The sequence below is a fragment of the Fusarium proliferatum genome (genome assembly GCF_900067095.1).
Source record: "Fusarium proliferatum ET1 genome assembly, contig: FPRO_scaffold010, whole genome shotgun sequence".
Classification (NCBI taxonomy): domain Eukaryota; kingdom Fungi; phylum Ascomycota; class Sordariomycetes; order Hypocreales; family Nectriaceae; genus Fusarium; species Fusarium proliferatum.
The window spans coordinates 2,034,460-2,047,779 of record NW_022194799.1 but is presented as its reverse complement, the minus strand read 5'-3'; the positions used below and the strand labels follow the sequence as shown (position 1 = coordinate 2,047,779).

At 47.4% G+C, this 13,320-nt stretch overlaps 6 protein-coding genes and 1 non-coding gene across 7 annotated transcripts; 4 read left to right on the top strand and 3 right to left on the bottom strand.

Annotated features, from left to right (window-relative positions):
• Positions 1–226: 226 nt before the first annotated feature.
• FPRO_12168 (choline permease) lies at positions 227–2,168 on the bottom strand (the record flags this gene model as incomplete). The annotated part of the gene is made up of 8 exons (XM_031221721.1): positions 227–416; positions 473–591; positions 642–899; positions 954–1,038; positions 1,085–1,188; positions 1,236–1,559; positions 1,609–1,964; positions 2,015–2,168. The coding sequence occupies 8 exons, from the start codon at positions 2,166–2,168 to the stop codon at positions 227–229; spliced, it is 1,590 nt and encodes a 529-aa protein (XP_031087252.1).
• A 637-nt stretch (positions 2,169–2,805) lies between these two features.
• FPRO_12167 (uncharacterized protein) lies at positions 2,806–3,850 on the top strand (the record flags this gene model as incomplete). The annotated part of the gene is made up of 3 exons (XM_031221720.1): positions 2,806–3,248; positions 3,342–3,569; positions 3,625–3,850. 3 exons carry the CDS (start codon positions 2,806–2,808, stop codon positions 3,848–3,850), a joined length of 897 nt encoding a protein of 298 aa, XP_031087251.1.
• A 16-nt stretch (positions 3,851–3,866) lies between these two features.
• On the bottom strand, positions 3,867–5,466 carry FPRO_12166 (uncharacterized protein; the record flags this gene model as incomplete). The annotated part of the gene is made up of 2 exons (XM_031221719.1): positions 3,867–5,365; positions 5,412–5,466. The coding sequence occupies 2 exons, from the start codon at positions 5,464–5,466 to the stop codon at positions 3,867–3,869; spliced, it is 1,554 nt and encodes a 517-aa protein (XP_031087250.1).
• A 1,585-nt stretch (positions 5,467–7,051) lies between these two features.
• On the top strand, positions 7,052–8,750 carry FPRO_12165 (uncharacterized protein; the record flags this gene model as incomplete). The annotated part of the gene is made up of 2 exons (XM_031221718.1): positions 7,052–7,682; positions 7,861–8,750. 2 exons carry the CDS (start codon positions 7,052–7,054, stop codon positions 8,748–8,750), a joined length of 1,521 nt encoding a protein of 506 aa, XP_031087249.1.
• Positions 8,751–8,909: 159 nt separating this feature from the next.
• On the bottom strand, positions 8,910–8,981 carry tRNA. The gene has a single exon. It is a non-coding gene; the product is annotated as a tRNA-Asp (tRNA).
• Positions 8,982–9,735: 754 nt separating this feature from the next.
• Positions 9,736–10,107, top strand: FPRO_12164 (uncharacterized protein; the record flags this gene model as incomplete). The annotated part of the gene is made up of 1 exon (XM_031221717.1): positions 9,736–10,107. The coding sequence occupies one exon, from the start codon at positions 9,736–9,738 to the stop codon at positions 10,105–10,107; it is 372 nt and encodes a 123-aa protein (XP_031087248.1).
• Positions 10,108–11,165: 1,058 nt separating this feature from the next.
• On the top strand, positions 11,166–12,524 carry FPRO_12163 (uncharacterized protein; the record flags this gene model as incomplete). Its single annotated transcript, XM_031221716.1, has 4 exons — positions 11,166–11,459; positions 11,506–11,779; positions 11,829–11,959; positions 12,012–12,524. 4 exons carry the CDS (start codon positions 11,166–11,168, stop codon positions 12,522–12,524), a joined length of 1,212 nt encoding a protein of 403 aa, XP_031087247.1.
• Positions 12,525–13,320: the final 796 nt, after the last annotated feature.

Sequence of the window (13,320 nt, the reverse complement as noted above, 5' to 3'; positions counted from 1 at the left end):
CGTGGCAAGGATGGTTATTAGATTGTATGGCTGTGTTTTGTTCCTGTAGGCGAAATGGCAGCATGGAGGGATCGGGTAATGTATGGCAAGGTACAGATTCGCAATCTATAATGTATAATGTTTATTAAACTCCAGTTTGTTCATGGCAATCTTCTGTCAAAGAAACAGTATTTTCATTAATCTCCTACAATTGGTGTTAATCATCTCTAGCGAAGATGCAGTGGTGTCAAGAACTACTAGGATGCTCCCCCGCTACATGGTCTGGCTCCGCCTCAAGGGAGGCTTCCTTCAGGTATCTGAATCTTGCTCCGAATACCCACCAAACACCAGAAAAGAGGAATGTTGCCCCAACAATGAGTGCGGCCCAGTTCATGTTCCCGATGTTTTCGCCCGTGACTGGTAGATATAGAGGCATGCTAGTCTGGAGTTAGCCTGGGAATACCAGTTGCAGTCTCTATCATGCAGCACTTACACGTATATGACAATGGTCAACATGGCCCATGCAACAGCAACATAGTTTACAAAGTATCCCCATCTGCCAAGATCAAAGTAAGGGCGAGGCGGAAGAATTGAACGGCCTCGCACAAGAGCCTGTTGAAAGTGTCAGCAGCCAAATAATAATGTCAACGAACAGTACTCACCACTGTAACGGGTATCGCGTAGGCGAGGGCGAAACAAACACCAGCACCACTGACGATAGCGTTATATGCCAATTCGCTGCCCAGAGAGATAAGTCCAATGATAACCTCAACCACCATGATGGCAAAGATGAAGTTTAATGGGATCTGGAGCTTATGATCAATCTTCTGGAGACGATGGGACCATGGAAATGCCCTGTCCTCCGCCATGCGCCAACCTAGACGTGAACACGAGGAGAGAATGCCTGTGCAGACAAGCAGCTGAGAGTTCAAGAGTTAGATGTCGATAGAAACAAGTGAGGTCTGCGGACTTACGTTCACAACGCCAAAAACTATTGCAACATAGATACCAGCGTACTCACTTCCCGCTACGTCCGAGAACCAGGTGACATACGGTGACCTGATCATTAGCTTGAGTGGTAATAACACGGGCAAGGGAGACTTACAGTGCTGTTACATACTCGGTATAGTTACCGCAGCAGAATAGTAAGATGAGATCAGTGACGATGGTAGCAACGCCAGAAAGGACCATAGACCAAACCATAGCTCTCTGTGTCGTGTCAGTACCATGAACTCTTATCAAGAAAAGAGACTTACTGGTGCATCTTGAGATGCGTTCTTCATCTCCTCAACCAAATGCATCATACTATCCGTACCATAAAGACCATAGAGCGGCGTATAAAAGCTAAGTATAAACACCCATCCGTTATTGGTGTATCCTGAATTGTTGATAAACTTGGTAAATACGAATTCTGCGCTGGCCTTAGGGGCTGTGGCGAGTAGAGTGATAGCCCAGCCAAAGAAGCCCAGGATAGTGAAGACGGCGCCGACGGTACTGTATAGAGGGAGTGCACTGGGCTTCAAGTTCATCAAGAACGGAATGACCAGTAATCCGAGATAAATCAAGAAGGTTTGGTAAGGCTTAGAGCGTTAGCGCATCGCATCAAATCACGGGAGGGAGTCTCAGTACCTTCCAGTCGACATTTGGATGAAAGATGGACACCATCGTACCGATGATGTTGGCAGTATTCAAGGCGCAAGAAGAGCCAGTGGCAGTCTCAGCTAGAAGCAGACACCAACCGACAAAGTAGGAAAGAAAAGGTCGGTACTTTTCTGTGGCGAGCTTCTGGACGTAGAATTGTTGACCACCTGCAGTAGGCCAGATTCCACAGTATTCAGCGAGCGAGGCCATGAGTAATGTTTGACCGACGGCGACGATGATAGATCCATAGAGAAGCGAGGCTGGTCCACCGACGTCAAAGATGACACCGTAGAAAACGACAACACACGTCCATGTCGCACTGATCATGACCTGGTAGGCGCATACTGTACTGCTGTCAGTAATGAAGGCCAAGGAACTGCTGAAAAAGACTCACATGTCCAGAAGTTGTAGACGCGATGCAACTCGGCCGACTTTCCGAGGGACTTGAGGTACGCATCGTCAGTATCATACTGAGACTGGCTGCCCTCGAGAACGGATCCATCGTAAGAGATGGGCTCAGCCTTAATGTCGTCTTTAGGGGGATCCATAGCCAGTGGAGTTCGGAGGTAGATGATATCGTCGTTGAGATTGTGGCGCGATCATGGACTGGGGGAGTATAGGAACAATGCCAAGATGCAAAATAGGAACCAATTTGGGAACAATGCTTTAAAGGGAGAGTTTGCGATGGAGGGCTGAGAGCGGGAAGATCTATAACTAATTTCCCAATGCGAATAGACAAAGCAACATGACCAGATACTGCAATCTAGATCCTGGTCGAGAATGCGGGGAAAGATAACACCAGGACAGCGACCACCAATGATGAACTAGCCTGCTATCGTTTACAGCTGCCATCATTCCACGCAAGCGCCTCGTTTCTCTCCCGGGCAGCCAAGTTAAGCCTTCCCCGGAATTCACCGCGCTGCCGTTTCTCTCCCGACCAGCCTAGGCCGGGTTAGCGTGCTCATATGAGTTCCCAGGCCTTGGATCGATGTGAGAGTGGCTTGGGCTTTTCTCTGACGACCAACCTATCTTGGATTAGTGACGAGCTAGTGAGGACCATTGAATGCAGCTTCACTGTAACGATAGAGTCATATCAAGATGAAGGAAGTCATGAACGTCTATAAATAATGCTCAAGGCTTCAGTAGAACTTCAATAGCAACGATAGAACTTATTACTGTTTCAAAATGGCTTCGTTGAGCACTGCTACCACTAAACCATCCTTTGCGCGTCTCGACGCAGCGGAACCATCCACGACGCCACAGAACCTTGTCGCAGCCATCAAGCGTGACGGGGGCGTAATTGTCGAGAACCTTATATCTCGCCAACTGGCAGAACAGATCAGAGCAGATCTCAAACCGCATTTCGACTCCGATATTCCAGACTTGTCTGGATTCTTCCCCGTCACAACGCAGAGAGCAACTGGCTTGTTTAATGTTTCTGATGCGTGTGTCGAACTTGCCTGTAATCCTCTCTACATCGATGTTGCAAATGAGCTGTGCTCTTCATCGCTGACGTATTGGGAGCGGGAGAAGAGGATTACTGTCAGCGGGAAGCCTATTATTTCGTCGACTGTGGCGTTTCGGGTCAATCCAGGTGGCAAACAGCAGGTTCTGCATCGAGATGATGAGTGAGTATACCCTTTTGCCACGGTCTGGAATCAGCGATAGAACAATCTTGCATGAGATGCATCGGTCTGGAACCCTTTGCTGATTGGAGGCAGTGACTATCATCCCCACGACAAAGAGCTCCCAGTCATGATTGGCTGCGTGACGGCTCTCACCAAAACCACCCGAGAGAACGGGGCCACGATCGGCATCCCGGGATCTCATCTCTGGGATAGTGAGCGACGACCATATGATGAAGAAGCTGTTCCCGCAGAACTAGAGCCAGGTGATGCTTTCATCTTTCTGGGCAACCTGTACCATGCTGGTGGCCAGAACATTACCCAGTAAGTACAAGCTCAACAACACGACTAGCTAGCCTCGTGCTGATGGAGTGCTCAGAAACGAGTATCGTGAGACAGTGGGCATCTTCCTCTGCAAACCGACTCTTCGCCCTGCGGAAAACCAGTTCCTCATGGTACCATTGGAGCGAGCGAGGCAGCTCACACCGCAGGCGCAACGTTTGCTTGGTTATGGCGTTTGCAAGCCATCGTTGGGATTCATGAACTACCAAGACCCAATGAAGGTGCTGTTTGGAGTGGAAGATGAAGAGACAGTGCTCATGTAAAGCCATGCTCCTATGATCAGAACACAATAAATGGGCTTATCCGCTCCTCGTTGTCTCTCGCATACTGTATCCAGTTCGGAGTCACTCCAGCTGCTGTTGCGTTCCAGAAGTCTCTCAAGAACTGCAGTACTGCCGAGTTGCATGAGAAACCTGTCGCAGCTATGTTTTCGGTAAAGAGCCTTTCGATCATAACTTGCTTCTCGGTGTATAACTGACTGGCTGTTCCAAGTATGAACAGTGGAAATGAGATGTTGTGTGAAACAGATTCTGATGGACAGGATTTCATGAAGATCACCTCGTTGTAAAGACAGTCAACAAGCGGAGGGATCGCGACCGTCTTCTCGAGATCGGAAGCAAGTGCTTGGTAGCTGTACACCAGGCAAGCGTAGTATTGGGCTTTGAGAACAGACTTGAGGCCTATCTGGATAGCGACATCCTGTGATGGGGTAGAGTCAATGCGGGCGCAAACAGAGTCATGGGACCGCGTGAGCTTGTCTTGCCATACAGTCATATCAGTGTCAACAAGTATCTTTCCTGTCCTAGAAGCGTGATTTCGATTTCTCTCGGTTACGGTGATCTCATAAAGTGCTTCTGTAAATTCTCTGAAGTAGTCACCAGAAGTCGCGTGCTGTGAGATGGACTTGTGGCGTCTCAAACTGGAGGTGAATGAGGATATGCTTCCGAAAACCTCCAGATAGTCAAGTTCCTCTACGAGGAACTGAGATATTAGCTTTTCGTGTGGGTTTCCCAGGTCATATCTCTCCAATCCTGTGCGGACACCGCTGAGGTGAAGTTTCCATCCCGTCGAATTTGGTATAAACATTTCTGCATAGCATAAAGAAATCATGGTGAGAATGATCTCGACGAGAGCCGAGACTTGGGTATTCTTATCCCGCCCGGATACTTCGCGGTGCAGTTCTGATTCCATCTGCCGGTTAAGATGATACAGAGTCGCATCTCGGAGATTTCGGTGGATCTGAACAAGGGCTGCCTTATCTTGGGGAGACACGACGGACATGTGTGCTGCGGCCAAACCCAGCGTTGATAGACGCAAGCAGGGTGAGCGTTGTGCAAGAGGAAGTACGAGGGTTCGCCATGGGTTCTTGGGCCCATCCAGCCACGCAAGCTTTGATGCGACTTCGAGGCTGAAATGTCGAAAGAGAACTGCGTGAGCTGCTTGTCGGACGTGACGATCGACAAGGTCGACGTTCTGCGTTGGGTTTGACAATATGACCAAAGAGCTTTCGGTGGCTATTCGAGGTTGGTAATAGGGCGGAATTCCGTCATCGGTGAACTTCTTGATGCAAAGTGTTCTTGTCTGTTTGTATGCACCATGCTTGATGGGAGGTCGTACTGGGATCGATTTACCTGTCAGGATCCCTCTGCTAGCCACTCCCTGATCCCATCTCAGATGAAGGCCGTAGCCTGGACAAGTGAGCCTTCGACTATAACATTTCAAGCACGACGGAACGCTTCGATCGCATTTTATTCGCCTTCTCACGCATGTTTTGCAATCTGGAAAATTAGTATACAGTTCGGAGCAGACATCGACCTCACTCACCCTGAGAAGCAACCTCACGATCCGACGGCAAATGATCGAGGCGAATATTGCGCATTTCGGTTCAAACTTCCACTGCTAGTCTCAAGATTCAGCATCTGATATCACTGACCGCTGAAAATTAGTTGAATTAAGGATGATCATGCTCACTTCCACGCGACGATTGACAGGGGAAGACACGTATCATGAACCCCGCTTTCCAACGACTTGACGTTGGTTGGAGAAACGCGATTGATACGAGAATGCCCTATCTTCATACCCGATTAGGAAATGTTTCACAGTGTCTTATCGCGATATGGTCATAAGTGGCGCTCATAATATCTGCGACGACCGCCGGTCGCTTCATGCTTCCCTTTATGGCTGCTGAGGGCATTGCTAATTTACTTGGACTTAATAAACATGTTACCTTGCATAGAATCCAGTGTGTTCCTTACAGCATTTGGCTATGAAACTCCATTAACAAGCTTGAAAATCCCCATGCCCATTTACAACCAATGTCTGCTTTATGGCCCTGCAATCGCCGCCATGGAAGCTTTGCGCCTGCTGGAATGCTTGTTAATATTGTTGATGGTGCTCCTATGGATCCAGAACATTGCCGAGGCTGTCAATGCTTTTGATGTTTTGCCTCGGGTGAGGTATTTTCCCGACCTCGTCGTGAATCAAACTCAAAAATCGAGTTCCTAAAAATGTCGCAAGACATTGAAATTGGTGGACGTATTTGGGATGGCATCTGGGCTTGCGAGGCTTCAGGCTTGGAGCCAATAAAGAGGCCCGGACTTCATTCGAGATTGTCGTGAAGCACAAGACCGAGACCACGTTTATTACCCCTTGCTTTACCCTCTGATTCACCTCAGTTTTGTAGCTTGTTGACGAATATTGAACAACCGCAGTCGATCCCCACGAAAACTTCTCAGCTGCTGCTTCTGGGCCAAATTACTGTTGGGTTGGGTTGCTCGGACTTTATAAATCGACCATATCCTCTTACAGAGTCATTTTACCATCAAACTGCACTTTTTTCAGTCGTGACGTGGGAAGCCTGCAAGAATGGTTCATGCCAATAATCTTCATCCCTTGCATCAGCCCGTCGCTGGCCGCTGTCTTATTAAACCCAATTGAGCTAACTCGGTTATTTTAAAACAATTTGATTTCCTCCAAATAGCTGTTCAAAAATGACTTTCAGGGAGTCTGAATCACTGTGTTGGTGGCGCGCCGTTGAAATGTCAGCTCACAAATATCATTCACCAAGCTTTAGATTTTCTTATTTGCAGTTGAGACTGATGGCTGAGAGCTGATTTCAGCACAGAGAACTTAGCTTCCAAAATCTCACCATTCTCCATCAAGAATATTCCAAATCTTGACATAAGCCGGTCTAGAAGGCGCAAAAGTCTTCAGGAGTCCCCTTTTGTGTTCACCTTGGGCGCCCGCAGGTCTCATAATGGTTTTGCCTTTTCATTTGGTTGACGCATGCCAAGAATGCTGCTTTTATATGTCGAATTGCTGTTGGAATCTTAAATATTCGTGATGCTTGTGCTTGTGATTTCGCAAACCGAAGCTTTTCAGAGCACATCATGGTCAAGTTAGGGATTATCTCCCTTCTGGGCAGTCTGGCCCTTCCAGTCGTTGCCTTTCACGATTTGGAGCAAATGCCCGAATCTTGGTGTGTGACCTACCTTTCGACATACCTCGTACCCATTTCAGCTGTCACAAGCTCGCCTGCAGAGAATTCGTTGCCTGGTATCGAATATTCTACGAGCCTGGATATTTCTGTCACTTTGAATCCCTCATCATCCCTGTCCTTCGTACCAGATGTTACCTTGTCGGTAGCAACCACAGAGATCGAAACAGCTCCACCTTCTTCCACTACAGGTCCCAGCACCCTGAACGAGCAAATCGTATTCCGTGTTGTTCCTGATATCCCGGACAATAACCGATTGCGGAGGCGGGCTCTTGGAGGGTTCGTCGGCTCCCCTTCAGAGATTTGTGACAATGCAAATGTGTTCAACTTGGTCGATGGGCAGCTCTTAGAAGGCAATGTCCCCATTTACTTCAACGGGGAGGACTACAAGGTGTTTAGTGGCCAGCGGGGGCCTGTTCCTAGTGGTGCCATCACCAGAACATTCTTCCGTGATGGGGATATTCTTCGCTTCCGAAGCTCACGAATCATTCCGATTGGGGAGGCCGGCTTCTGTCAAACCCCGTCAGATGGTCTAGTCTATATCACCTTTTCGTCACAACCTGCTGGCTGCATCGCCGTCCGACTCTCCGCTATTGGAGGTAAGTTTACAATTGAATTGCTGATTGCACAAGGCTAATTCCAATTGTAGTTCAAGAGTGTATAAATGGAAACGTCACTACAAGTGCCGCTGCTACAAGCGAGGCTCAACAGTTCTCATCTGCATCATCCCTTGAAGCAATCAACTCCCCCCTTCATCCTCTGACGAACTTCCTCCAGGAGTCTCAACACTCCTGACAGAAAGCAATCCTCCGGTTGTAACAACAGAGTCAAACGGGGTTGGAACGACAAAGAATCCTATTACACAGCCTATCCCATCAAGCACATTCAGATGGTCAAACATTTCATCTTCTTTTCAACCACCACCAGAGACCTCAAAGTCGTCCTTCGTTCCCTTTAGCACTTTCATTTTTACCTCCGATTCAAGCACCTTAGTAGAGGTAATTTCCAGCACGGAGATTGTTGAGCCAGAATCCTCCAGCGCTCAAGAGCGCATATCAACCACCGATGATTTCCCAGCTTCTGAGATCGGTACAACTACAGAGGAAGCCTCCACCCTTGAGAGTACGATAAACGTCACTACGGAAGAGTCAACCACTATCCCTACCACCCAGGAAACAACAGATACTACTACTACCGAGGCTTTAACAACCAAGAGTACAACTCAGCAGACATCAGACACTACTTCACAAGAGACGACGACGGAGATCACCACTTCAGAGGAGACAACCGCAGAAACTGCCACTGAGGAATCAACAACTGAGAACCCTACCACCACCACTTTCACATCTGCTCTCGACTCAACGACTGAAACCACCACTGAAGCAGCCACAACAACCACGGCAGCTTCAGAGGACATCGTATGCCCTTCAAACCCTCAGCAGTGTATTCGCACATTCCAGATTCAGTGCGACACGGTCATTGGAGGCATCCCTCTAACCTCCGGCACCAGCACCTTAGAGCAATGTTCTCAAGCTTGTTTCAACGATCCGAACTGTGTTATCTTTACTCACTCTGGAACCCAATGTTTCTCAACCACTGACTCTTCAAATAACCAAGGCTCGTTTGCACTTCAAGGCTGGGTTAGTGGTATTAGGTCAACTTGTTAAGTATAGTTATATATATAAGTTTTTACTTTTGCATTATTCAAAATAACGTCATTGTATATTACAAGTTTTGTATTATTGTAATGGAATAAGAATGAAAAGTAATTGAATAAAAAAACAGAAAATGGCAAAAAAAGAAAGCATGATTATATCATGAGGCGACTCTCCCGCCGGGAATTGAACCCGGGTCTCAAGCGTGACAAGCTTGCATACTGACCACTATACTACGGAAGATGAACAGGTTGAAACCTGCTGTAGCGGAGTTCGATACCGAGTTCGTTGCTAGCCAGGACTAAGTACCTGAACTTGAGCCAACAATCAAAATCGATTGCCAACTGCAGATCAGCAGTCCAGGTCGCGATCTGAACATAGTGTTCGTGAGAGAATGCCTGTAACTGGAGGACGTCTAGCCTCATTGGTTGCCTCAAAGTTCTTTATTTATTACCTAATTCAAGATTTCCAAGGACGCAAATACCGAAAGAACTCCATGCCTATTGATCCTTTTGAGAATGGTTTGCCCTGAACAGCTCAGCCTCAACGCGGGATTCCGAGGTGGGTTGATTGATGGGGAAAATCAAGAATTGACGACATATCTCATACCGAGAGTCTGAGCCCGCCGATCAAACGTTCCTTCTGCATCCTTTTATGGGTGATTATATCCACTGTCCTTCCTCCAGCTCCGCTCTTTTGAGCACTGCCGTGTTTTCGCGGTGTAATATAGACCTCAAAAATAACTAAAATCTGACGCTGACGAGCTATTTCTAGGTTATGGTTACAGTATAATGAAGATCAACGAGTTGAGCTGAAATAACGCAACACGTCACCAGAGGTGAGTATATAAAGTGAGAAACATCAATTATTTAGACTTACCTTAGCTAGACCTCTTCTTTTATTTCATAACGCTCCCTCAGTTCCGTCAAGAGCCATCAAGTTCGACCAGTTTCATTAGATCCTGCATACTCACGCATTCAACTGTTTTGTCTACACCATGAAGCTCGTTTTCTCACCGGCTCTCCTCTTCCTCGGCCTCACTACAGCTCAATACGGTGGCCAAATCAAGGTCAAAGACGACGGCTGCCCTCAATTCACCGCTGGCGAAAAGTCGCAACCTCTCAGTTGGGTCAAGGGCAACAACATCTGCGCAGACCTTTCCGACATCTGCCCCGATGGCAAATGCTTCATGGCATTCCAAGCCCTCGTGACCGGCACTGACAGCAGAACGCCTGCTAAGATGGGAGCTTGTCCTACGGATGATTGCTCTTCGGATTGCCAGACCTGGGACGTCGAATCACAGAGCAACAGCATCAGTGTTGACTGTGCTGAGTTTACTGGCCAGCACTACTTTTACTTAGGTGACTGAGGAGTCCAAGGATCGTCAGGAATACGTGCGATGGGGGGGTAGAACAGAGAGTCGTGATTGTTAAAGTCACCATAAATGAAATACAAGCACCTGATGTCACAATATATTTCTTGATATGTGCCATTTTCTTAGACGATAATAGCGGCCTTGAAAAGGATTCTACTTTTCGCACGCCACCTTTTTAATGAGGATCCTCGCAAAGATCAGAGGAACCTAGCCGGGTATCGAAATGCACGCTTCGCAACCCTCGTCCTGCGATTTACGAGACATTCGCTACCGCTTCGTTCACAGCGTTGGTGACATGCGCTCTCTCAGCTGGGCATCGAACAGTGAGAATTAGTCAACGCCAACACGAGATTTCTTTCTTGAGAAATCCCATCAGTTAAGCGAGAAAGATACACGATGGTAATTAAGGTACGGTAAATATACTAACGGCTTTATCAGTCTAGTTACCAGCGCACGCCCCAACTCCTGTCGGATATTCGCTAAAACTCATCACGGATCCGAGATCCACTGATTCACTCAAGCATGGGCGGTCAGCCTCACCTAAGGTTGAAGAGCTACATGTTTATTGGCCAGATGTATATTTCTCCGGTATCCTGACTGGAGCCGAGCACTGACTATGTAAATATCGTTCGTTTTAAGACGGCCGATATGACGTCGGAAATAAAAACTTATGTGATCCAGGTAAAGCGAAAGCATATGACGGCTATTATATGCTTATTCAATACATATTGCTTTTGTCCCGAGAGCTCGATTACAGGTCCCACCACCAAACACATTCTAAAAGTACCCTGCGCCGCTTGGGAGGATGACTGGGTTCTGGTAAAACGGGAGATAGCCAGAATGAGTAGGAGCTCCACGCCTGAAACAAGACCTAGGCTTGTGGCGAAATCCTCCATTTTTTCCAGAATCGCACCATTCACAGTCGCCAAGAGGCATTGGGTGCAGGGTCGAGGAGAGTAGTACGAGAATGCGAGGCGGTTTGCCGGATAATATATCTTGAGAGTTCGGCACTGTCATTGCTTTCATGAAAGTCATGTTGAAGGCTTTTCGAAATGATGAACTCGGCGTTTGTAGGCGAACCGCCTGCTACTGACGATAATTTCTATATCGTTCGCGGTATTCTTCGTACATATGGCCTCAACAATGTCAACGCGAGCGTGGGCTTGGTATTTTCCATCCAGCGACCTGAAACTCCCCCGGATGAGTCGAAGAAACCTGCAATCTTGGCGGGCATGATCTTAGTTATACTGGCGATTGTTGTACCGACGGTGGCAAGAGTTATCATTCGTCTCAAGGCCGCGAGAACGCAGTTTGGAGCCGATGACTTGGCTATCATAGCTGCTTCAGTGAGTAAATTGGTATGTTTGCGCCAACTCATGCTAAAATTGGTAGTCATTGGCAGTTAGCTATCCATGCATCGTGATAGCAATGCTCGCGCAGACAGGAGCCGGTCGACATACATACGAAAGCACCTACGAAGAATACAACCTCTATTTCTACTACCTGTCGGTATGCAGAATCATCTTCCACGTCTCGGTCGGTTTAATTAAGGTGTCGATCACACTGTTCGTTCGTCGACTTGCGGACAGAGCATCAAAGAAGTGGAGGCTCTTCGCGGATATCTTCCTTGGCACTGTGGTGATCTACATCCTTCTCGCGATATTTTGTAAGTCGGACTTTGTGCTGGAATCGTGAATGATATTGACTTTGCGAAGGGTTCGTGTTCACTTGCAATCCCATTCAGTTTGCATGGGACAAGAAGTTTGGTGGTTTTCTGGACAAGCCACCAGTGTGCATAGACACTGGTCTACAGAACAAATTCTTAAGCAGCATGCATGTTGCGCAGGTGAGCCAATTATTTCTTTGGTGTCAGTGTATTTCTAACATTGATATTCCAGAGTATTGTGCTTCTTCTCGCACCAATCATCATCCTTTGGTACGTCAAGATCAACACGGCCAAAAAAGCCCGTCTCTTCTTCATATGGCTTCTCGGCGGCACAACAGTCCTCGGCGGACTCCTCCAGCAAACGATGGTCACCATAACCAACGACTCATGCTGGCAATTCACATCCGCCATGCGCTGGACAGTGTTGGACCTGACATTCAGGACACTTACCGCCTCACTCCCCGTTTTGGACGCAGCAATAATGGGGACGTGGACCTCTATCAAGACTAAGATTGGAACGTCGGGTTCCCACTCGAGATCCAGAACGCAGGGATGGACCGACCTGGAGCATGACACGAGAAATACTACAACCATCAGGAGGGTGACGGCGGGTGATTCGGATTCGATTGAGAATATTATTAGTGGGAATAAGGGTGGTGTTGTGGAAATGGGGATCTTGAGGACGGATGAAGTCGAGTTGACTTATGATTCGGATCCGGGCATGAAGAATTATGATGTGAAATAGATTCAAGGTCGAGAAAAAAGACTCAAGATTAGCACATGAGTTCTTAATTAGCACCAAAATAGTTTTTGTTAATACCAAAACAATATCCATACCACATTTTATCTTCTATAAGACATCTTTCTTTTTAGTAGCAAGCATCAGGGCAGCAGCGCCGTTGCAGAGAAGATGCAGCGATGGTTCGAGGCTCAGTGGTTAGATACCGGGAATTAAATCCTTCAACCTTGGAATACCCCGTCCGCTTCGTTTCCATTGGGTCCGTAAGCCCGGATGATCTAGACAAGGCAAAAGGGCCTTGATACCGAGCGATGGGTTCCTGGCATAAATGCGGCGTGGTAATTTCTCCGTATATCCGAGCCATGCTAACGTTTTTGAGATCTAACAGTGAACGGCTTATGGGGGCCATAGGGTTGGCGTCGTGTAAGAATCGTTCGATCGGCCCCGAGGAAATAATTGAAGATGGAGTATTGGCGATCTGGAGGCTGAATAAGGATTAGAATATTTTGGTGCGTTTGTAATTATATTTCTATATTTCAGGACAGTATAGAGAACTCGTCTTGTCCTTAGATTAGATCGGCCAACATTTGATACTGATTTCTTCCTTTAACCAGCCGCCAAGCCTCTCCTTTCTGGGTACCCATGTTGATATCCACGTCCTTCGTTTAGTCTCTCTCACGCAATGTTATTGGCTTGAGAACGGGATACTACAGCAAAGTAGAACATCATTGCTATAAACGTCCAGTTTCTCGTAGACTTGATTTATCTCGACATAGAGAATCGCCACTCTCTACATCTCTCA